At 47.0% G+C, this 22,084-nt stretch overlaps 1 protein-coding gene across 1 annotated transcript in view; it reads right to left on the bottom strand.

Annotated features, from left to right (window-relative positions):
• LOC308147709 (tensin-1-like) overlaps window positions 1-22,084 on the bottom strand; it is a 42,481-nt gene that overhangs the window by 7,846 nt on the left and 12,551 nt on the right. The window contains exons 10-24 of the mRNA XM_080520022.1: window positions 19,176-19,288; window positions 19,038-19,098; window positions 18,860-18,935; window positions 18,642-18,771; window positions 18,034-18,099; window positions 17,818-17,943; window positions 5,627-7,270; window positions 4,714-4,794; window positions 4,368-4,531; window positions 3,073-3,217; window positions 2,256-2,330; window positions 2,034-2,063; window positions 1,851-1,908; window positions 253-749; window positions 81-167 (exon numbers count right to left, since the gene is read on the bottom strand). Coding sequence (XP_080376148.1) covers window positions 81-167; window positions 253-749; window positions 1,851-1,908; window positions 2,034-2,063; window positions 2,256-2,330; window positions 3,073-3,217; window positions 4,368-4,531; window positions 4,714-4,794; window positions 5,627-7,270; window positions 17,818-17,943; window positions 18,034-18,099; window positions 18,642-18,771; window positions 18,860-18,935; window positions 19,038-19,098; window positions 19,176-19,288 — 3,353 coding nt within the window. The remainder of the gene's footprint in view (window positions 1-80; window positions 168-252; window positions 750-1,850; window positions 1,909-2,033; window positions 2,064-2,255; window positions 2,331-3,072; window positions 3,218-4,367; window positions 4,532-4,713; window positions 4,795-5,626; window positions 7,271-17,817; window positions 17,944-18,033; window positions 18,100-18,641; window positions 18,772-18,859; window positions 18,936-19,037; window positions 19,099-19,175; window positions 19,289-22,084) is intronic.

Raw genomic sequence — 22,084 nt, 5'->3', positions numbered from 1 at the left:
CCAAGACAATGAGGGAATTTGTGTGAAGACGGTTTTAAAAAAAAAAAAAAAAGGAAAAAAAATGGATTCCCAGCGCTCACCTTGCTCTCTGGAGATGTCCGACTTGTACCAGAACCTGGAGGTGTCCTGCACGAACTTCACATTCATCTTGATGTCCGGGTACCCATCTACACGGGACAAGACAGACGCGTTAACCCTCCCCCGCCGCCGCTGCCCGTCTCGTCTTGCGTTTTCTTTTTTTTTCTTTCTCACCGTAAATGGACTTGGAGACGTCCGGCAGCGCCCCCGACAGGTTGGGCGTGCTGCCGCCGCTGACCGGCGTCGGTGTCAGGTTCTTGTTCTCGGCGTCGCCGCTCGACATGTGTCTCTTCTCGGGCAGCTGCGGCGACACGGGGAAGGCCGGGGTGGCGGGGGGCTGGGCGCTGCCCTGGCGGGAGGCGGCGCCCAGCTCGTCGGGCGTGCCGGCCGCTGCGCGGCGCCCCATCAGCGGGCTGGGCGGCACGCCGGCCGCCGCCGCCGCCGTTTTCTGGCTGCGGCCGATCAGGGGACTCGACGGGCCCAGCGAGGGGCTGGCTTGACCCAGGCGTCTCTGGAGGGCGGGGCTTGGCGGCGTGTTGGTGGCCACGGTGCGGTGGAGCGTGTTGGGGCTGCCGGGGACCGTGTGGACGCCCATGATGTTGACCTGGGCGCCCTCGGGGGAGGCGGGGCGGTTGGCGTTGGCGGGGCCGTCGGAAGAACCAGTCCTTCTCCTTGAAAAGAAAACAAGAAACGACACATCAGTGGAAGCCAGCTACACAATGCTAACTAGCATGAGCTAACGGATGCTAGCAAATTAGCACTAGGCCTTGTTTTATGCGACATTATTCAAGTGAAAACGTAAATGGTTTCCAAAGTGAAGTTGTTTCTTTTGACAAAGAGTCCGTTTACATAAAAAAGAAGGCGAACGCAACTTTTCGGAAATGTTCCAACTCCGTTTCCATGGAGACAGGGGATCGCAACGTTTTGAAAATGCTCCGAATGCGACAATTCTGTGGAAATGGGGAAAATGTTTTTTTTTTTTAAACAATCCCAACTCGTCTTCATGGAAATGGGGAGGGACTTTTTGGAAATGCTCCGTTTTATTCTCGATTGACATGGGGTTAGAAGTGCAACTTTTTAAAAAAATGCTCTGATTTAGTCTCCATGGAAACAAGGAAAATGCAAGTTTTTGAAAACGCACCAAATCTGTCTCCATAGAAATGGTGAGAAAACGGAATTTTTGGAAAACGCTCTGACTCAGTCTCCATGGAAATGGGGGTGAAACGCCACTTTTAACCTAAGATCCAATTTAGTCTCCATGGAAACGGAGGAAAACACGACTTTTTGAAAAAGCTTCGAGTCTATTTGGAAATGTGGGTAAAATGCAAGTTTTTGAAAACGCTCCAAATTAGTTTACATGGAAATGGGTTAAAATACAACTTTTTTTTTTTTTTTTTTTAATGCTCCGATTTGGTTTCCATGGAAACTGAAGAAAACACAACTTGTGCACCATGCACAAGTTCGATGCCGCCATGAAAGCGTTCGACCTTGTCGCGAGCAAACTAGCGTCAAAACCATGCTGCGTGTAAAAACACCCATAATGCAACAGCGACTGGGGAAGTCCTTTGGACAATTTACATTATTTTGCACCTTAAAATGAGCTTTATGTTGAAATTGTAGCCCTTTTTTTTTACGATAATATACGTTTGCCTCACGTATTCTAAATTAAAGGTTGTTCCTGTGCTTTAAAATATGTTCGACACCCCTGAACTCGACTGAACAGTTTCGAGGAACCCCCCCAAAACAACTCTCGATGTCTTCTACAGTCTTACCCATCGCTGCTGGAAGACGGCAGGACGTTGAACTGCTGCGCTCCGAAACCACGGTTATCTGAGGGGGACACAAAGATGACGCACAGTCAGAACTGCTTTCACTTACACTTTTTGTTGTTGTTGTGGTTGTTTTGCTCTGAAACAGGAAGTATCAGGAATAAGGAGCCACAGCGGAGCCCTTACCTTGGTCTCCATCATTAGAGTCAGAAGAGTCTGAAGCGGGAGGAAATGAGAGGAAAAAGGAAAGGGGGGGAGGGGGAGACACACTTGAGCGTAAAAAGCAAGGACAGCTTTGTGAGCACTAGGGGGCAGCAGAGGCTAAAAAAACAAAAGTGAAACTCTACGCTCCGGCATGCAACGAGTGGTTCCCGCTTCTCGGCGTCCAAACGCAACATGGAGTCTGACCTGATCCTCCGTGCTGATGAGGCTTCGGTCCCGGCGCCGTCAGCGGCGTCTTCGCCAAACCGGGAGGCGAGCGAGCTGCGCGACACAAACAACGTGTCGTCACGACGCTTGACGGGAAAAAAGCGTCAAGTGCAACGAAAAGCACGAGTGGGCTTTTGTGTTCATGCAAACATTCAAACCTTTTTTTTTTTTTTTTTGGGAATCGTCTCGTCCAAAAGACCATTTTTAGGCCTCAAACTGCTGTAATTTGACACCGGACTCATTCTGATCTAGTTAACACAGATTTTATTACCAATAAATCTGAAGGCCAAAGTTCACTCTAAACTAATGGGGTGTTAAATTCCACCTTAATTAACCTTCAAATTTAAAGTATTTCCTGTACGCAGATGATGGAAATGTCTATATTTTCACAAAAAAAAAAAAAAAAAAACTAGATCTAAACATGAAGCCAGCTTTAACGCTGTAAATTGACATTTAAGAACACATGCATGCAAAATACACACACTTAAAAAAAAAATACCCCAAACTACAAACTATACAAATGCCGGATGGAGACATGAGTCATGGAGGGTTTGCGTCACAGAACAGCTTCTTACTGCAACAGTGGAGGACTGACCTTGGAGAAAACCAAAATGGCGGCCGCGCCCCGATTTGCAAAATAGAATAAAAAATTTTTTTTTTTTTTTTTTATTAACCCCATTGCCTGTTTTTCCCGATCGTTGCGTTGCTTCCTGTCCCTATCCAATCCTTTTGTCTCAGCTACATCGGCCACGTGTGGCTGGGCAGCGCCCCCTGTCTGCATGGCGGGTGAACCTACACACGTTGAAGTAAGGAGTCTGTGGCGACACGGGGAAGCCCGGCGTCGGGGGCGAATTCTCACCGCCGCCTGCGAAGGTGGGGCTGTGGGCGAGTCGGTCCGCCTCGCTGTCCTCCAACGCCTGGCGGTAGCTGTGCACCGCGCCCTGGGGGGGACGTGGACAAGGACGGGACGGGTGGACGTCAGTGGACAATAATAATAATAATAATAATAATAATAATAATAATAATAATAGAGTCCCAGTTCATCTCCAGTCAGATAAAAACCATAGCATAACACAGGGAAGAACCAAAATAATAACAATGTTTCCTTTTGTGTTTGGTGGAAAGAGTTGATGTTTTCGTTTCACACCTGATTTTTATAAACTAGTTTCAGATTTGATGTCAGACCAGTTCCCAACAGGTTTCACACTTTGTTTCAGACTATAATTCGGACTAGATTTCAGGCGAGATTTTAGACTTGATTTCATACTCGACTATAAACTATTTCCAGATTTGATTATAAACTAGTTTCACATTTGATTTCAAACTAGAATTCAGACTGGTTTCACTCTTGATTTTCACACTCGATTTAAAACTCCAAGTTTAAACTAAAGTTTCAGCCTTGATTCCAGACTAACTGCAGAGTAGTTTCAGACTTGATTCTAGACCAGATTTCAGACAAGTTTCAGACTAGATTCAGACTAGATTTCAGACTAGTTTCCCACTTGATTTCAGACTAGTTTCAGACTTGATTCCAGACTAACTTCAGACTAGTTTCAGACTTGATTCTAGACCAGATTTCAGACAAGTTTCAGACTAGATTTCAGATTAGTTTCCCACTTGATTTCAGGCGTGATTTCAGACTAGTTTCAGACTTTATTCCAGACTAACTTCGGACTAGTTTCTGACTTGGTTCCAGACTTGATTCTTGAGCAGATTTCAGACTAGATTTAGACTTGATTCTCGACCAGATTTCAGACTAGTTTCAGACTTTATTCCAGACTAACTTCGGACTAGTTTCAGACTTGGTTTCAGACTTGATTCTTGAGCAGATTTCAGACTAGTTTCCCACTTGACTTCAGACTTGATTTCAGACTAGTTTCAGACTTGATTGCAGACTAACTTCAGATTAGCTTCAGACATGATTTCAGACTAGTTTCAGACTTGATTCTCGACCAGATTTCAGACTAGTTTCAGACTAGATTACAGACTAGTTTCCCACTTGATTCCAGACTAACTTCAGACTAGCTTCAGACTTGATTTCAGACTTGATTCTTGACCAGATTGCAGACTAGATTCCAGACTTCGCCATACCTCTCTGGGTCTTCCTCCTGGATTCATCGCCAGGTTACTGGCGAAGTCTGGCGTGTGCATGGTGGACGAGCCGTCATGGCTGCTCTGGTAATGACCCTCGCTTGTGGTGCGACGCCTTCCCGTCTCCTGCGTCATTTCGGGGGTCATCCCTCTGGAGCGCACTCCTGAAACCCCCCCCCCCAAAAAAAATTCACTGTGCATCACAAATACTTAAAGACAGCCTAATTGATCTTACCCCTCCAGACAGACAGTGAGAGGGTGAAAGATGCGGATAAAAAGTGGGGGAAAAAAAAAAAGTCTACGAATGCAGGAAGAAATAAAAGAAGTGGCGGGAAAGTGAACAAACCGGAGAAGGAATAGGAGCGATGGCGGTCAGATTGTTGCGGTGTCATGCTTTCACTGATGCCCCGGATACGAGCGTTGTACTCTGTTTCCAGGGGAAGGAGGTCAAGGGGGTGGAGGAGGAGGTGGAGGAGGAGGAAGAAGTGTGCAGGCGGAGGGTGAGGGAGGTGCGGAGGAGGAAGAAGGAGCAATGGTTGGAAGGGTGTTCCCGCGCAGATGGGGAGATGGTTTAAACAGAAAAGAGAGGGGGGAAAACAAACAAACAAAAAAAATCAGAACAGGAATGAAGTGATGGTTGTCAGAAACCCGGTTCTGGGTGCAACATGAGGTCACCTTGGTCGACTAAGAACTTTGATTTACGTCGTTGTTCCACTGGGGGGCACCTGTGAGCGCCGCGCCTCACGACATTAATGAATGCGGACAACGTGTGGAAGCCGGTGCCTCTTGAATGCTTTGGCTATTCTTACTCTCGTCCCTTCTCCACTCTCGCCGGCTCTGCTAATTTTACGAGCACGAGTCATTCCCCCGGTGGTGCCCCCACCCACCCCCCCACCCTCCCCCCGCGAACAAGCTCACGTTTTGGCCTGATGCCGGCTCCTAATATCTTTCCTCCACAGACACAGTCCTCACAAGTACGGATATTTTATCTTGACTAAACCACAGCGGTCAGATTACTGTATCACAAATACTTAAAGTACTGGAGGAAAATGCAAGTTTTGGACTGTTTTGAACACTTGAGAGGTTTCATGAAAAAAGGCAGTCAATCAAAACAAAGAGGCTGAGGTCAAACTACAATTCGAACTGGAGCCGAAAGCCTCCAAAACTAAGCTGATTGGACTGATTGCACAAATACACATTGCATGGTAACGACGCGACTGAGACCTCGCCGGCTGTCCCTTCGTTCCGTCTCGTCTCACCGGCAATGCGGTGAGCCACCAGGCCTTCCAGGTTCAGCTCCTCCTCCGCCTCCTGTTCTCTCGCCAAAGATGTGGAGGACGCGTCGTTGGGTTGGGGGGTGAGCGCGGGGAGGGGGGAAGAGGAGGCGCTGTAGCCCGGGTACGGAGAGGAGCCTTGCAGATCCGGGGAGTGCGAGACCCCGCCGCCTTGGTACGAGTTCATGGGCCTCGGGGTTAAATTCGATGGGGGATCGACGGGGTGCTGGTGGGGTGCCTGCCGCGTGTGGAGGTAGGGCTCCGGGGTGTGTGTCGGAGTGGTGTTTTGGTGTTGGTAGCCGGCGCTGGGTCTCTGGGGAGAGTACGTGGGAGACTCCATAACCGGGCTCTGGTTGGGCGCTCTCCCCGCCGACCGTGCCGGCTGGTGAAAGGTGTTGTCGGCTGAGTTGTTGTAGCCATGGATGGCAGAGTCTGCTTGGTATGAGGGTCTGGCCAGGGTCTGGGAGAAGGGCACCTGGGATGAATTAAGGCTATTCTCCCCAGGGGGCGCACTGTGAGACTTGGACATGTGAGAGTTGATTGGGTCCAGGTCGAGCATCAGCATGTTCAGCGCCTCAATGGACTGCTCGATGTCCCTTTGCGAGGCGGAGGTGGGGAAGTGGGGTAAGCTGTGCGTCGACTGGAGAGGGGGTCCGAATGGGTCGTCTGGAAGGCTGTACTGGTGCCACGTATTCAGGCCCCTTTGAACAGCCTCCCTGCTACTCGTGCTCCTCTCTGGAGCCCTGGGCATCGACTTGCTCTCAGGGCTGCCGGCCGCCGGATTCCCGAAGGACTGCGAGCGGTACATCCCCCCTCCGTTCTGGTAATTGGTGCATCCCCCCGTTAGCGACGGGTCCATGGACCTCTCCTGCATCGCTGCGGGAGCTTGTACTCCATGCACGGGCATCTCGGTCAGCTTTTCCCCAAGGACGCTTCTCTCGAGGTATGGCCCGTCGTTCTGGCCACTGCCCGGCGTCTGCGATCGGTAGTAATGATCCGCCGGTGTCGCCTGGCCCTCCAACGACGAGATGGTGCCCAAGCTGTCGACGCTGTTCCCTTCCTGGTTGTGTGGCAGCTCGTCGTCAAGGATATCCGTTTCCCGCTCCTCCGTCGAAGGGGCGCCGATTAGTCTGGCGTGGCCCCCGTTGACGTGCACCTGCGCCGGGACCAGATGTCGAACTCCTCCCCCCGGACTGGTGGACGTGGACAAGTAAGCTTGCCGCTGGGCCGGGGCCTCGAGGCCGGTCAGAAGCTGGTCAAGCTCGCGCTTCTCCTGCGGACTGACGGGCGGGTGCGTCGCCGCCGGGACGCTGTGGCTCACGGCGCTCTGCAGAGACTGGCTGTGCTCATCGGTGCGGTCGGTCTTGATGGACGCGGTGGAGTTGCCCGAGTCGCTGCTGACGGACAGGGTATGGTCGACGGCGGGGAGGGAGGTGTGGCCCGCGACAGGGAGCGTCTGCTCGGCGGTCTGCAGCGGGTGGCTGGCGTGCTGCAACGGGTTCTCAGTGGCGGTCAAAGGGTTTTCGTGGACTGGGAGGCTGTTGATGGTGACAACTCCCTCCAGGGAGTCTTTCTTGCGAATCCGTGCGTAGAGACTTCCATCAAGTGGACCTTGAGTGTGACCAACATCTGAAAGAGACATGAAAAGACATTTAGGAAAACAGAATGACGAGATCTGACACCTCAACTTATTGAGTCATGTCAGTAGCGGTTATGATCACTCTGCACACAAACTCTTTCAGCCACCAGCAACACAACCCCTTTGGCTCTATTTATAGCCCATTTGCAGGACTAAAGGGGGGGGGGGGGGGGGGGGGGGCTCCGTCACGTTGCGTCAGAGCAGACCCATGTGGTCTCATCAAACCAGGGTGAAACAGCTGGTCCGTGCAAGCAATGCCAGTTTGGAAAGCTCAGAGCTGGAACCCGAAGAGGGCGAGCTGTTGATCTCCGGCTGCTGAATCACGAGTACAAACACATTGCGCAACGCGACAACTTACGCTCTCGTCAGTGGGATGTTTCCCCGTGTGTCCAGCGACTCACGTACATTTGTCTGGACTTCCGTTTGAACTCTTTTTTTTTTCATTTGAATTCATTCGGTCACCTTCTTGTTTTTCGTGATCTTCATTCATACAGACAAATAATACACTGCGACGAAGAAGTGCTGGATCCCCATACCCGCTATACGTTCACAAGGCGATACGGCTACGTGCACACGACCACGACAAGCTTGGCAGGATGTTCCAAATTGAGCCATGTCCCCCCCTTCCAACCCCCCCCCCCCCACAGAGACAGATGGCGGATCACTCGGACCGGAGCTATTTCAAAACCCATGTCAACAACCAGGAAGCTGTAAACACAGGTTCTTCTTCTGGGCTTTTTTTGTTGTTGTTTGTTTTAAATGCTAACACATTATGAGCGAAATCAACAGTTGTATTTTTTTTGGAAAGCAACACGCAGAATAAATGCGACTCCACTGTTAAATATCGCTTAATATTTTACCTTTTACAAATCCTCAAAAAAACGTCAGACCCCCCCCCCCCCAAAAAAAAGACTTTACAGATCGCAGTCCGTCCATCTTCGGTAGAGCCGTCCTGCCCTCTGGGCGTCTTCTCCTCCCGCTGCCCTCTCTTGATTCCCGTCCTCCGATCAACCCGACATGTGCTCCGCCGGGGCGAGGCGGGGCCGTACCACTGCTGACAAGGCTGAGCTGGGAGTCTGAGATGATCCCTGAACTGTTCCCGACAGCAGGGGAGGGACCGACGCTCCCACCGGCCTCCAACCATCATCGTCAGAGGAAAGGTTTTTTTTTTCTTTTTTTTTAAGGGGGGGATCTCTTGCTTTCAACTTTTATTTTTTTTATTTTATTTTTTTCCCCTTGTAAATTGATCAATCTTGACAGAACCGTGGTGGTCACTCCAACTCACGCTGACCTTTTCCAGAAGAGGCCCTTCCATTGTTCCCTCTTCATAAAATTGTGCCATTGTGGCAACCCCCCCCCCCAAAAAAAAAAACTTTTTTCCCAGCTTACCGCACCCTGAGGTTAAAAATATTGGGGGAGCTGACACTTCTATATGGCGTGTCACGGCGAAGGCAGAATCCCACAAATACAACACAAATACAATGTGGGTGCGGCAATACGAGGGTACCTTCACAATAAAACAGTGTTGGAAAACGTCCTGCTGGATCGAAATGAGTCATTTAGCCGAAATTACACAGACGTCAAAGTGACGGACATGAATTCTACCAGGAGGAAACGACTCCACCACTTTGAGAGGAAGTCAACTGAGTGGCAACGTTTTGGAAACGATGTCTGTTTACATGGAAACGGCAGAAACATTGAAATGGCGTCGTTTATCACGGAGACTGTCAATGATAAAGCCACTTAAAACTATTTAGTTGTAGCGTTTCTGCCAGATTCACTCCGCTTCATCATTTTCAAAAAGTTGCATTCCCCCCATTTAGATGGAGCATTTCCAAAAAGTTGCATTTTATGCCCATTTTGATGGAGCATTTTCAAAAAGTTGCATTTTATGCCCATTTTGATGGAGCATTTTCAAAAAGTTGCACTTCCCCCCATTAAAATGGAGCATTTTCAAAAAGTTGCTTTCCCCCATTTAGATGGAGCATTTTCAAAAAGTTGCATTTCCCCTCCCCGTCTTCCTAGAGTGTTTTTGAAAACTTGCATTTTTCTCTGTTTACATGTAATCGGGGCATTTTTTAAATGTACAGTTTTCTCTGTCACACATATCCGGAGCATTTCCAAAAAGTTGCATTTTCCTCTGTTTCCACAGGGATGGAGACAGTGTCAGCGGGTTTTCAGAGAGTTGCATTTTCCCCACATTTCCGTGGAGATGGACTCGGAGCATTTTACAAAAAGTTGTGTGTTCCCTCCATGGAGACGGAGTCAGAGCATTTTCAAAAAGTTGCATTTTCCTCTGTTTCCACAGGGATGGAGACAGTGTCAGCGGGTTTTCAGAGAGTTGCATTTTCCCCACATTTCCGTGGAGATGGACTCGGAGCATTTTACAAAAAGTTGTGTGTTCCCTCCATGGAGACGGAGTCAGAGCATTTTCAAAAAGTTGCATTTTCACCTGTTTCTACAGAGAGAGTTGGCGGCTTTTCAAAAAGGTGCATTTTCTCACATTTCCATGGAGACGATAGTCAAAACATTTTCAAAAAGTTGTGTTTTTTCCCCGTTTACACAGAAACAAACTTGGCGCATTTACAAAAAATTGCATTTTCACCTGTTTCCATGGTGACATAGTTGGTGGCTTTTCAAAAGGTTGCATTTTCTTACGATTCCATGGAGACAGTCATCAGAGCGTTTTCAAAAAGTTGTGTTTTCCCTAGTTTCCATGGAGACAGAGTTGAAACATTTTCAAAAAGTTGCATTTTTTCCCAGTTTACACAGAAACAGACTTGGCACGTTTTCAGAAAAATTGCCTTTTCACCTGCTTCCATGGAGACAGAGTTGGCACTTTTCAAAAAGTTGCATTTGCTCACATTTCCATGGAGACGGAGTCAGACCATTTTCAAAAAGTTGCGACCCCCCACTCCCGTTTACACAGAAACAGACTTGGCGCATTTTCAAAAAAAAATTGCATTTTCACCATTTTCCATGGAGGCAGAGTTGGGGCGCTTTTGAAAAGTTCCACCTTGGGAGCAGGTTTCAAAAAGTTGCATTTTCAGTGGCCCCATGCGCGAGAAACTGTCCGACCTTGAAGTTTGTGTCTTCCTGGTGGGAAAACTCCCCAAAAAGACACAACCCAATTAAATATGGCGCCAACGTGGACGGAAAAAAACAAAAACAAAACAAAAACAACAGCCATCCCAGCATTAGTCTATAATGACGTAATTGCAGCGATTAGGGAAGGAAAGTAAGTTCAACTTTGGTAAATTGGTACATAACAAACCTTGAGGAACGCATGACCACAGTGCTCCGACATGCACTTGTGCCCCTTTAGATAAGACACGGCCCACTTTTTAAATTCTCCAGCGACATCAACGCACCGAGGCAAAAAAAAGAAAGAAGAAGAAGAAGAAAGGGCCAGCCAAAGATCACGATCAGGAATGACGCAGACATGCAGCCTCGCAGCGGGACGGAGGAAATAACTTTGCGCTGGTGTCAATGAATCGCTGCCGCAGACCTCAAATTAGACCCGCTGAGTCACCGGGTCGCTCGCGTAAATAGCGACGACTCGTTTCCCGGTTTATTTGACTGCCGTCTGACTCGTGTCACGTCGAGAGGCGACTTCACAGATCGAGCCGAGTTGAAGTTTTAAAGGGTTGTTTAGTTTTTTTTGTTTCACACCAAAACAAAACTGAAATCTAGCTAGCTCCGCGCTAATGAGCTAGCATAAGGAGCCGTTTACGAAAGGTTTTCAAGCTAAAACTTTTGAAAAAGGGTAAAACGTAACTTTTTGGAAAACACTCCGACTCCATGGGAAAATGCAACTTTTTGAAAATGCTCCATCTCCATCTCTGTGGTCAAACAGAACTTTTTGAAAATGCTTTAACTCTCTCTCCATGGAGACAGGGAAAGTGCATTTTTTTTTAAAAACACATGGATTTCAATTCTCCGTGGGAATGAGGGAACATTTTTGAAAACAATTCCAAAAGTGGATCTTTTAAAAAAAAAGCACTCCAATCTTATCTAAGTGGAAAGGGAGAAAATGCAACTTATTGAAAATGCTCCAACTCCATCTCTGTGGTAAAACAGAACTTTTTGAAAATGCTTTAACTCTCTCTCCATGGAGACAGGGAAAATGCAATTTTCTTTGAAAACACGTGGATTTCAATTCTCCGTGGGAATGAGGGAACATTTTTGAAAACAATTCCAAAAGTGGATCTTTAAAAAAAAAAAAAAAGCACTCCAACCTTATCTAAGTGGAAAGGGAGAAAAGGCAACTATGTGGGAAGAAAATTGCAACTTCAAAAAGTTGCATTTTCTCACATTTCCATGGAGACGGAGTCAGAACATTTTCAAAAAGTTGTGTCCCCCCCCCCCCCCCCCCCATTTACACAGAAACAGACTTGGCACGTTTTTAAAAAAAAAATGCATTTTCACCCTTTTCCATGGAGGCGCTTTTGAAAAGTTCCATCTTGGGATCAGGTTTGAAAGAGGAAATAACTTCCTCTTCAAAGTCGAGAGAAGAACCACACGGAAACAACAATTTGACTCTACTGTCTTGTCCTTCCCCCCCTTTTTATTGTCCCTTTATAACTTTTTTTTTTAAATTTACACACACACACACACACACACACACACACACACACACACACACACACACACACACACACACACACACACACACACACACACACACACACACACACACACACACACACACACACACACACACACACACACACACACACACACACACACCTGCCACTTGCCTGTATCCCCTCAAGAGTCCTCACTGCTCCATTAAAAGCCATTAAAAAGCCTTTCAAACACCTGTGGCCGACACTTTATTATAAATAGACAACGTGCTAAAGCCCCTCTTCTTGTTGGACCCAATGGATTACTTTACACCGCTGGTACATTTCAGATTGTATTGTGTTGTTGAAGACCACACGTCAGATACTTTTAGAGCCTCCCGGTGGAAACTTTAATGGGGGGGCGGGGTCAGGGGCGGGGGGGGGGGTCGCTGACCTTATAAAAGGGCCAAACCCCTTTTTTTTTTTTTACAAAACGCAGACGCACATAAATTTAGAAACACACCCGGGACCACACGGCAGGTCTCGTTCCTAACGGAAAACCTGGTGAATTCGCACGTCCATGTGTCATTTATGCAGTTTTCTGGTGCGCGGTAGGGTGTAATGATGTCTCCATCCCTCCAGGGGGCGCACGCGACGGTCCATACAGTTTGAAACTGCGCGATCGCTCGACACGTCGTCAATCGATGTGAACCGGCTGGAGGAGAAACGGTGAGAGACTCATCCAAGATGGCGGTTTCTATCGCCATATGTCTGCATTTATGCAACCGAAAGCCAAAAAAAAAAAAAAAGTAAAAAATATTTAACTATCCTGCAAATAAGTCGGCTTTTAATTTCAGATGAACTCCAGCACGCGGCTCATTTTCATTTCTAAACTTAGATGACGTGTCACAAAAATACTCATTATGTTTCAAACGTGCAGGCCAGCACGCACGCACGCACGCACGCACGCACGCACACACGCGCACGCGCACGCACGCACGCACGCGCGGTGATAAACGCTCAGCGCATCAAGGCGGTTTTCTATTCGCGCCGTCCGGCCGCCGCCGCGGCTCGAGGTGACGCGACGGTATCAGTGTCCGTCTCGGAGATTGCTTTTCACGGTGATGTCACCCGTCCGTCTGACTGTCACCCGGGCGACGGTCAGGAGACGCCGTCTGTCTCCGCGCCGCTTTATTTGACTGCCGTCTGACTCGTGTCACGTCGAGAGGCGACTTCACACATCAAGCCGGGTTGAAGTTTAAAGCAAAACTGAAACATAGCTAGCTCTGCGCTAACAAGCTAGCATAAGGACCCGTTTACGAAAAGTTTTCAAGCTAAAACTTTTGAAAAAGGGTCAAACGTAACTTTTTGGAAAACACCCCGACTCCATGGGAAAATGCAACTTTTTGAAAATGCTCCATCTCCCTCTCTGTGGTAAAACAGAACTTTTTGAAAATGCTTTAACTCTCTCTCCATGGAGACAGGGAAAATGCATTTTTTTGAAAACACATGGATTTCAATTCTCCGTGGGAATGAGGGAACATTTTTGAAAACAATTCCAAAAGTGGATCTTTAAAAAAAAAAAAAAAGCACTCCAATCTTATCTAAGTGGAAAGGGAGAAAATGCAACTTTTTGAAAATGCTCCAACTCCATCTCTGTGCTGAAACAGAACTTTTTGAAAATGCTTTAACTCTCTCTCCATGGAGACAGGGAAAATGCATTTTTTTTTTTAAAACACATGGATTTCAATTCTCCGTGGGAATGAGGGAACATTTTTGAAAACAATTCCAAAAGTGGATGTTTTCAAAAAAAGCGCTCCAACCATATCTAAGTGGAAAGGGAGAAAGGGCAACTTTTTGAAACACTCAGATTTTGTATCTCCGTGGAAACGTGGGGGCAAATGCAACTTTTCTGAACCACTGCTTACTGTGCATTTCACCGCGGAAGTTGTAAACAATTGTTCTACACATACAGTCATGAAAGCGAGCTTCCTCATTGCTAACAAACTAGCATTACACCGCGTTGGCGTTACTGATAATGCAACTTTGAAAAACAAACAAACAAAAAAAACTGCTCCTATGGTGGGAGTTTCTGAAAAGCGCCCCAATTTCATCCACTTGAAAGGGATGCGAAAAAAAGCAACTTTTTGAGAACACTCAGACTCCGTTTGTGTAAAAAACGCAACTTTTGTAGTTTTTTTCAAGTTTTGGTTTTGTAAGGAGTTTGCATGTTCTCCTTCTTTTTTTAAATATCGCCGCGCTCACCGTTAATTCTTCTAATGCGTTATCCGACGCGTGTCCTGGACTTCTCCGGAGCGCCCGTGAAGCCGAACCAAACCAAGGAGCGCCTCATAGTTTTGGTGAACCCAAAATTGCAGGCCGCCCGTAAAAAATGTTCCGCACGCACAAATTGCTCGCCTCCATGACTCACTTTATACCGTATAGGTGCCAAACACGCAGGATGCAACCACGTTGGCATGGAGACGCGGCAAACAGATAAACAGACCCCGCGTGAACCTCCGCACAAAACCAGAGAGAAAAAACAACAACAAAAAACAATAAAACAACGAAAAAGCTCAAATCATCATCGCGACCTGAGAGCGTTGAATGAATGTGACAAGCCGGTTTTTAAAGTGAGTGAGACCTCACCAGTCAGTCGCTCTTCTTGTCTCCTCGATGTCTCTTCATTCCTTTTTTTTTCAAAAATGCATTTGAACTGCAGGATTTAAAAAAAAGAAACTACAAAAGACAACGGTCTCCCCTGGTACTTCCAAGCCTCTCGGTGCCCGGCTCTCTATCGCCGTCGCTCCGTCTGTCTCTCTCCAGCTATTCCAGACATGTTTCGGGGCTCGGCCCCGGCCAAATATGGGAGGAGGAGGAGGAGGAGGAGGAGGAGGAGGAGGAGGAGGAGGGTGGTAAACAAGGAAGACAGCCTCCTGAGAACAGGAGCTCTCGACTGTTGATCCATGACAGACATCCAGAAATAACTTGATGATACTTGATGCAAAAACTGTACACAAACTTTTCGTCGGTGGGTTTAACCCCCCCCCCCCCCTTATTTTCTGTATATCGCCTTTCATTGTTTTCTTTATTTTTTCTTACCTAACTATTTATCTCTTAATTTCTCCATCCAATTTGGCTTTCTTTTATAATTATTATGTGTATTCTATTCTGTTCTGTTCTGTTCATTTTATTTTATTTCATTTTATTTTATTTTATTGTGTCCGGAATTAACTTTTCACGAAAGGATAGGAAGGGATAACTTGCCAATCATGGACTTTACTACCAGCAGATTGGGCTCAACTGATACTGTCTTTGTTTGTCTTGTTCCCAACATTGAACGACCCTCTTACTTTTCAACCTTATACACATTTTTACTTTGTTTGGAAAAAAAAAAACCAAAATAAAAAGATTGAAAAAAAAAAAGAGGTGCAGACAGTGGCGCATAAAAAAGCGGCGCAAACAAACACGATTTTACAGGCGAGGGGCAGATCGCTGTGCTAAAAATACCGAACAACCCAACAAAAGCTAAAAGATGCCCCCCCCCCCCCTCCCCCCCCCCGCTTCCCCGGTGAGCGTGTGCAGCCGTATTAAACGCGGCCCTGAAGCTTCCTAATCCCGCGGACTGTTTTCAAGACACCCCCGCCTGTCGTCGCCTCCCCCTCAAGCTGGATTGCCAAGGTCGGCGGGGCCCCGTTAAAAAAAATGGCGTCGGGACGAGTCGGTCGGGATCCCGAACGGATTCAGACATCAACGCCCGAGGACCAAACATTCATTTAGCACCCGGACAGATAAACAAGTCTGGATTCTTTAAATGATCCCCGATGACTGAATAATGTCCACAGAGCTGAAGAGTGTAAAAATAGCCCGTTTCTGTCAGCGAGCTAATCGCGTGTGTGCACAACCCCAATGTGGATTTTACACCCGACGGATGCTACACATGACGGAGTGCATCATGTCGACACAATATTTCCACCAAAATGTAAAAAGGAGGAAGGAAATGAGGAAAAAAAAAACAGTGTTCTAGCTGTGTTCAGGACAAAATGAATGAGAAAGTTCCCCCATTCTGTAAATATGACGTTGTCTCATTCCAGTGGCGAAGAAGTTGGATGAAACGTGATGAGACCATTCACACTGAGGTCGTTTTAAAAACATGCGATTTGGGAGGGATGCATTTTGGCCACGAACAATATCCCCGAAGGGTAACGCTAAAGCCTCACCTGCTGATCTGAATTCTAAACCAATACATAACACGAACCAATAACCCCTTAACCCTGAACAACAATCTCTTCGTGGACCATATAAACCTAACGTTAACCCTAACTCCCTAATCCTAATTTCATAACCCTAACCCCCAGACCTCATAACCCTAACTCCCAACCCTACCCCCTCACCATTACCCCTTAACGCTGAACCATAATCTCCTAAAGGAAAACCCATTACCTCGTACCGGAGCGCCGCAATTAGAGCAATGAACAAACTGGCCGAGAGGTTGGGTTTTTTTTGCCCCTCTTTCTGCTGAGTGCTGAGAACTCTGCCGCCCATTCAATTAGGATCAAACTTGCAATCCTGGCGATTCCCACCGACTCTTTTTTTTCAACACAGCAATTACTGCAACTCTTCTCTTGGGGGATGTTCATAAAAATGAAATGGGTCTTTGCGAAGCCATAAAGAAACATCCCATATAGAAATTGGATGCGGGACGACAATGTCGGCCAAGTCCTGACTCCACTGGGGGAGATAGCCCAGCTCTGTTTGCGTAAACAAAGATCAAGAGCGATGATGACGAGTCCCGTCAGCGCTGGGACGATCTGATGTGCTTTACTTTGCCACAGAGGAATAGGATTTCTTGAAAAGTAGAATCTAGAAATTCCCTCGGGGGACAGAGGACGTGTGTCCGAATCAAAAAACATGTCAAACTATAATCTAACAAAGTCCTAATGATGCCGACGAGTCGGATTTGGGTCGTCTCGAGTTATGAGAGTCTAAAAGGGTCGTGAGAGTTCTGGAACGCCTCGCGGGTCCGGAATGTTTCACTCGGGAATTCAGAATGAAAATTGTTCATAATGCTGGAATATTTCAGAATCCTAAAATGTTTTGGTGAGTAATGGAATGTTTCAGAGTTCTTCCTGAATTGTAGAATATTACTCAGTTTGGGAATCTTTCAGAGTTCCAGACAGATTGTTCTACTGAGATCTAGATCATTTCAGAATTCCGAAACATTTAAGAGTTGTGGAAAGTTTCTTCAATGTTTCAGATTTCTAGAACGTTTTAGAGTTCTATAATGTTTCATGGTTCAAGAATGTTTCAGAGATCGAGAATCTTTCAGAATACTGGAAAGCTTCAGAGTTCTGGAATCTTCCAGAGTTGTAAAATCATTCAGAATACTCAAAGCTCTAAAACCTCTCATGGTTCCGTATATGTTTCATGGTTCTAGAATCCTTTGCATTCCAGAATCTTCCACAGCTCCTCAACATAAGTACTTATATGCTCCGTTTGGGGTTAACCCACCGTACCTTTCAGCAAAGACGACGTAACAAAAAGTCAAAAATCAGAAACCTTTCTGCTCGCTTGTCAAACTGTGTTTCAAAGCAGGCGCCGAAAAACACGACAGAAACGAGAACTTCATCCCACCAAAGTGTTTGTTGAACTTGAAAAGTAATTAGGGGCCGTTAATGGCCGCCCGAACGCCAAATTCCTCAACTTGTGGCACAGGCGGCGGAGTGACGACGCGTTCGGGCGCTCGTGAAAGTTAAGGCTGTTTGTGTTTCATGTTACTGAAGAGGGGAGGGCCGGCCGGTAGCAGGGCGACCGACGCCCCCCCTATTTCTGCAGCAGCTATTTAAAGGCCTGAGGAGGAGGAGGAGGAGGAGGAGGAGGGGGAGGAGGAGGAGGAGGAGGAGGAGGACGGGGGTTGGGACTTTGCAAATTGCTCAAACCGGAACAGAAAAGACAGAACTGTGTGGACCTACCGTGCTCCCCGTTGGTAGTTTCCTCCCAGCGCTGGATGAAGTTCTCGTACGAGTCCCAGCGGATCAGAGGGTCCTGGGTGTTGTAGTCCACGGAAACGCTCGGCCCGTTCTCCAAGTGGCCCAGGCCTGGGGAGCACAGGTTTGAAACGTGGAACCCAGTTCTCACACTCTCAAGAAGAAGAAGAAGAAGTAGAAGAAGTAGAAGAAAGACGTTACCTTTAATTTTTTCTGGTCCGTACGAGAAGACAAACTCCACTTTTCCGTATTCTGGGAACCGCTCATCTGTACAAAGACACAACAGAGAATACCTGAATTGGCTTTGAAGCATTTGAAATTCAATATTTGCTTTGGTTTCGCTTCAACTAACTCGTAATTTCCATTTCATACAGTTACCTTCATCTGGTCACTGAAATAGTATCTAATCTTTCATTAAAGACTAAAGCAACCTGGGCTTCTATATCCTTACACAAACATCTCCAGGGTAAATGTTCAAAAAACATTTAATAGAAAATAAACCTTTTGAAACAACATTATCTCTGTATATTGAGAAGAATGAATGGCGTATGTGTTGCTGGGTATTTGAAGGGGTTAATGCAACAGTGTGAAGGTTCACCACCAGAGGGCCCTGTTTGCTATGAAACTAGAGCAGAGTGTCAAGCTGGTGAACCTCTGTTTGATTTTGACTGTTTTTAGTGCCGTGATGCACCTTGTGACTCGTGATTCTGTCAAACGTGCTCCATAAAGAAAGTTCTATTCTATTCTACTCTACTCGACGGGGGTCAGTAAACTCTATAACGTTCCCGGCAAACGGAGAAAGACGTTACCTTTGAAGGTCTCGTCCAGTTCGCTTTTGCCGAAAACCACCCCGAGGTCGTGGATGGCACACGTGTGGAACTGCACCCTGAACACCTGGTCCCTGGTGGGGTTCCTGTACCGCTTGTGGTAACACTTCAGCTGCGACAGGGGGAAAAGACAGAGGAGGGGTGAGTTGGGACAGTGGCGGTTTGAGGAGTAACGTCGAAAACGAGACAAACGTTCTCACCAAGATGTCTCCTTTGAGAAGCAGCCCGGGTTCGATGGTGATACAGATACTGGTGTTGCTGTCGCCTTGCACGTTGCTGTTGTAAAAACAAAAACAAAAAACCCCCCCAACCATGAGAATCCAGCAGCTGGTTACTCTTGGACTCAAACACACTGATGTGGAATAGAACTGCTCATACTATATTCCCGATGTATAGACCGGTTGCATCGCCTGGTAGATCTTCAGGAAAGGGCGGCAGCCTGAGAGAAAGAAAACCCGAATGAAGCGGCTGAGAAGTAAAGGGTTGCGTGTATTCCGCAGTTGGACAGACGCTCACCTCCTTTGGATTCAAAGTTGGGTATGCCGTGCATGATGACGTGATGCAGGAAGAGGGGCTTGTTGTTGATTTTGATGTGTCCGGAGAGCAGGCCGTTGAAATATCTCACGTATCTGCGGACGAGGAAAATGATTTCATCCAAAAGCCAACCTCTGGACGGTGAAGGCACCCCCCTGAATTTCCGACGACGGCCCGGCCATGTTGAGCTCCACGTGGAAGCTGTGGAACTGTTTGTCTCGCCGTTTACTTGTGACTGAATCGTCCCTGGCACGAGAATAAAGGTCGGGGAAAACATTCTTGGCAATCGCTCGTATCCTTGGTGAGAACTCGACGGGAGACCTCGAATGCCGACACCTTCCGTCTGGATCCGACACCAAATCCTCGCCACATCAACCGAGGTTCACACAGCCAGAATCAAACACCCCCCCCCTTGACAACAAAACAGTCGTTTTCCACTCGGAGAAATGTCAGAGTGAATTGGCTGCGCGGTGAGGCCGGCGGGGGGTCCCGCGGTCTGGTTGTTAATGACGATAATGATGATGGTGCCAAACATGACCTTGACTGTGCGATCGCAGCGCCACCCCCCCCCACCCCTTCGCTCGGCTGTCAGTGGCCAGATGGTTTTTGCACTTTGTGAAATTCAATTAGATGGGGCTGAGGGGGTGCCGTGTTAGCGGCGCGGAGAGGAGGTGGGGCTTGAAGGCGCGATATACATTTATTAAAATGTTACGCGATATTAACGGCTCCGGATAAGGGGGGGTTGTCATCATGGCGTCTTGTTAATGCTCCCAACTTTCTAAAAACGGCAAGTCACTGACAATTAGTTCAGAGTACCAATGTAAATGTAAAGATTTGACGATGGGTTTGCACCATTGACCTGCAGAGGTTAGTACTTCTTGTTGTCTTAATATGATTAAACCCATTTCATCTACTGCTTTTTGTGACTTAACTGGACAACAAAAGCAGTTTCCATGGTATTCAGTCACCTAAATAATGCTTTTTATGGTATAGGGAGGGGGGGGGGTTGGCCAAAGGTCAATTGCGTGTAACCCAAAACCTTGGTTCTTCTCGAAAAGCGAAAGGTTCTGGCGACGTTCCGCGGGGCCAAATGAATCGTCAAGAATCTGACTCGACTTCCTTTGGCTTCCACGCAAAGCGGCAGACGAAGCTCACCTCCTCCCCCTGATGCTAATGTCACACTTTCCAGACCATAATACCGGCGGACTCCAGGGGCGGAGATAATTATACCCGACGCAGGAAGTAGCAGCGGCGGCAAGAGGGCAAGCCTACCGACCCTGCTGAAGAATAGCCGGCTTCCTAATTCGCCAGCTGAAGTTCAGTCGTTCAGTCCCCTGGCGTCCCTTTCGGTTTGTTCCCCTGCAAAACCTTCTTCCCTGCTCATCCTTTCTGGGAAGCTCGGATCGAGGACCCCCCCCCCCTCAGGTGAAGACAGTGAGGTCAAGCCTTTAAGCAGTCCACTGTCTAATAATACGGCAGCGAGGAGATTGATGACCCGAAGGAGGAACGTTTTCTCTCTCTCTCTCTGGAGCCAAGTAATGAATTGCTTAAATACTTTCTGAATCTGTCAGACCACCTCTGGTTTGGAATCTACTTCCTTGTTTTGCTTTCTGTCTGTTCAGGGGTGGGGGGGGGGGGGGGGTTATCTTGGAACACTTATGGCTATAAATGGAGACAAATTAGAGGAAAATATGCTCTGATATGCCTAAAAGACAAGAATGAAGCCTCCCACGAGAGTCCAGTGGAAACCCTCAGACAGACAAGATAGATGGCTTGTCCATGTTTACCACTGGTGATAGAAAGTGAGGTATTTCCTGTGTAGATTTTGTTCCCAAACCCCAGTTTACAGCATGGCTGACCTCCAGTGCTTCCAGTACACAGGGCGTCACAACATGTTGAAAATGTATTGTGCAATTTATTTGCAAATGGCAACTTGCTGTTGGACATAAATCGAGGTAAAGTACGTGACATTCTTTTCAAACTTTATCAAGTTGACCAAACGTCGCCCCAAATAGAAATTCTTTTCTGTCATTTTGTACGTCAGGGTATTTCATTTCACAATTTTTTTTTTTTTTTGCACGATTTACGACATTATTGAAGAGTTTTTGTTGCATCGGTGGTCAATTCAATCTGACTTTTGCCACAACATTAGGATGGATGGATGGATGGATGGTTGGTTGGTTGGTTGGTTGAATCAATGGATGGTTAGATGGATGGTTGGCGAGCTGGCTGAGTCAATCAATGGATGGATGGTTGGCGAGTTGGCCCAATTAATGGATGTATGGATTGTTGGTTGGATGGATGGATGGATGGATGGTTGGCCGATTAGTTGGTCGGTTGCCTCAATTAATGGATGTATGGATTGTTAGTTGGATGGATGGATGATTGATTGCCTCAATTAATGGATGTATGAATGAATATATTGATTGTTGGTTGGATAGGTGGATGATTGGCTGGTTGGTTGGATGGATGTTGCTTGGTTGGTTGCCTCAATTAATGGATGTATGGATTGTTGGTTGGATGGATGGATGGATGGATGGATGATTAGTTGACTCAATTAATGGATGAATGTATTGATTGTTGGTTGGTTGGATGGATGGATGGATGGATGAATGAGTAGTTGACTTAATTAATGGATAAATGTATTGATTGTTGGTTGGATGTATGGTTGGTTGGCTCAATTAATGAATGTATTGATTGTTGGTTGGATGGATGGATGCTTAGTTGACTCAATTAATGGATGAATGCATTGATTGTTGGTTGGATGTATGGTTGGTTGGCTCAATTAATGAATGTATTGATTGTTGGTTGGATGTATGGTTGGTTGGCTCAATCAATGAATGTATTGATTGTTGGTTGGATGGATGGTTGGTTTGCTCAATTAATGAATG

Source organism: Blennius ocellaris (genome assembly GCF_963422515.1).
Source record: "Blennius ocellaris genome assembly, chromosome: 24".
NCBI classification, from domain to species: domain Eukaryota; kingdom Metazoa; phylum Chordata; class Actinopteri; order Blenniiformes; family Blenniidae; genus Blennius; species Blennius ocellaris.
This window is presented reverse-complemented; position numbering and strand designations above follow the sequence as displayed.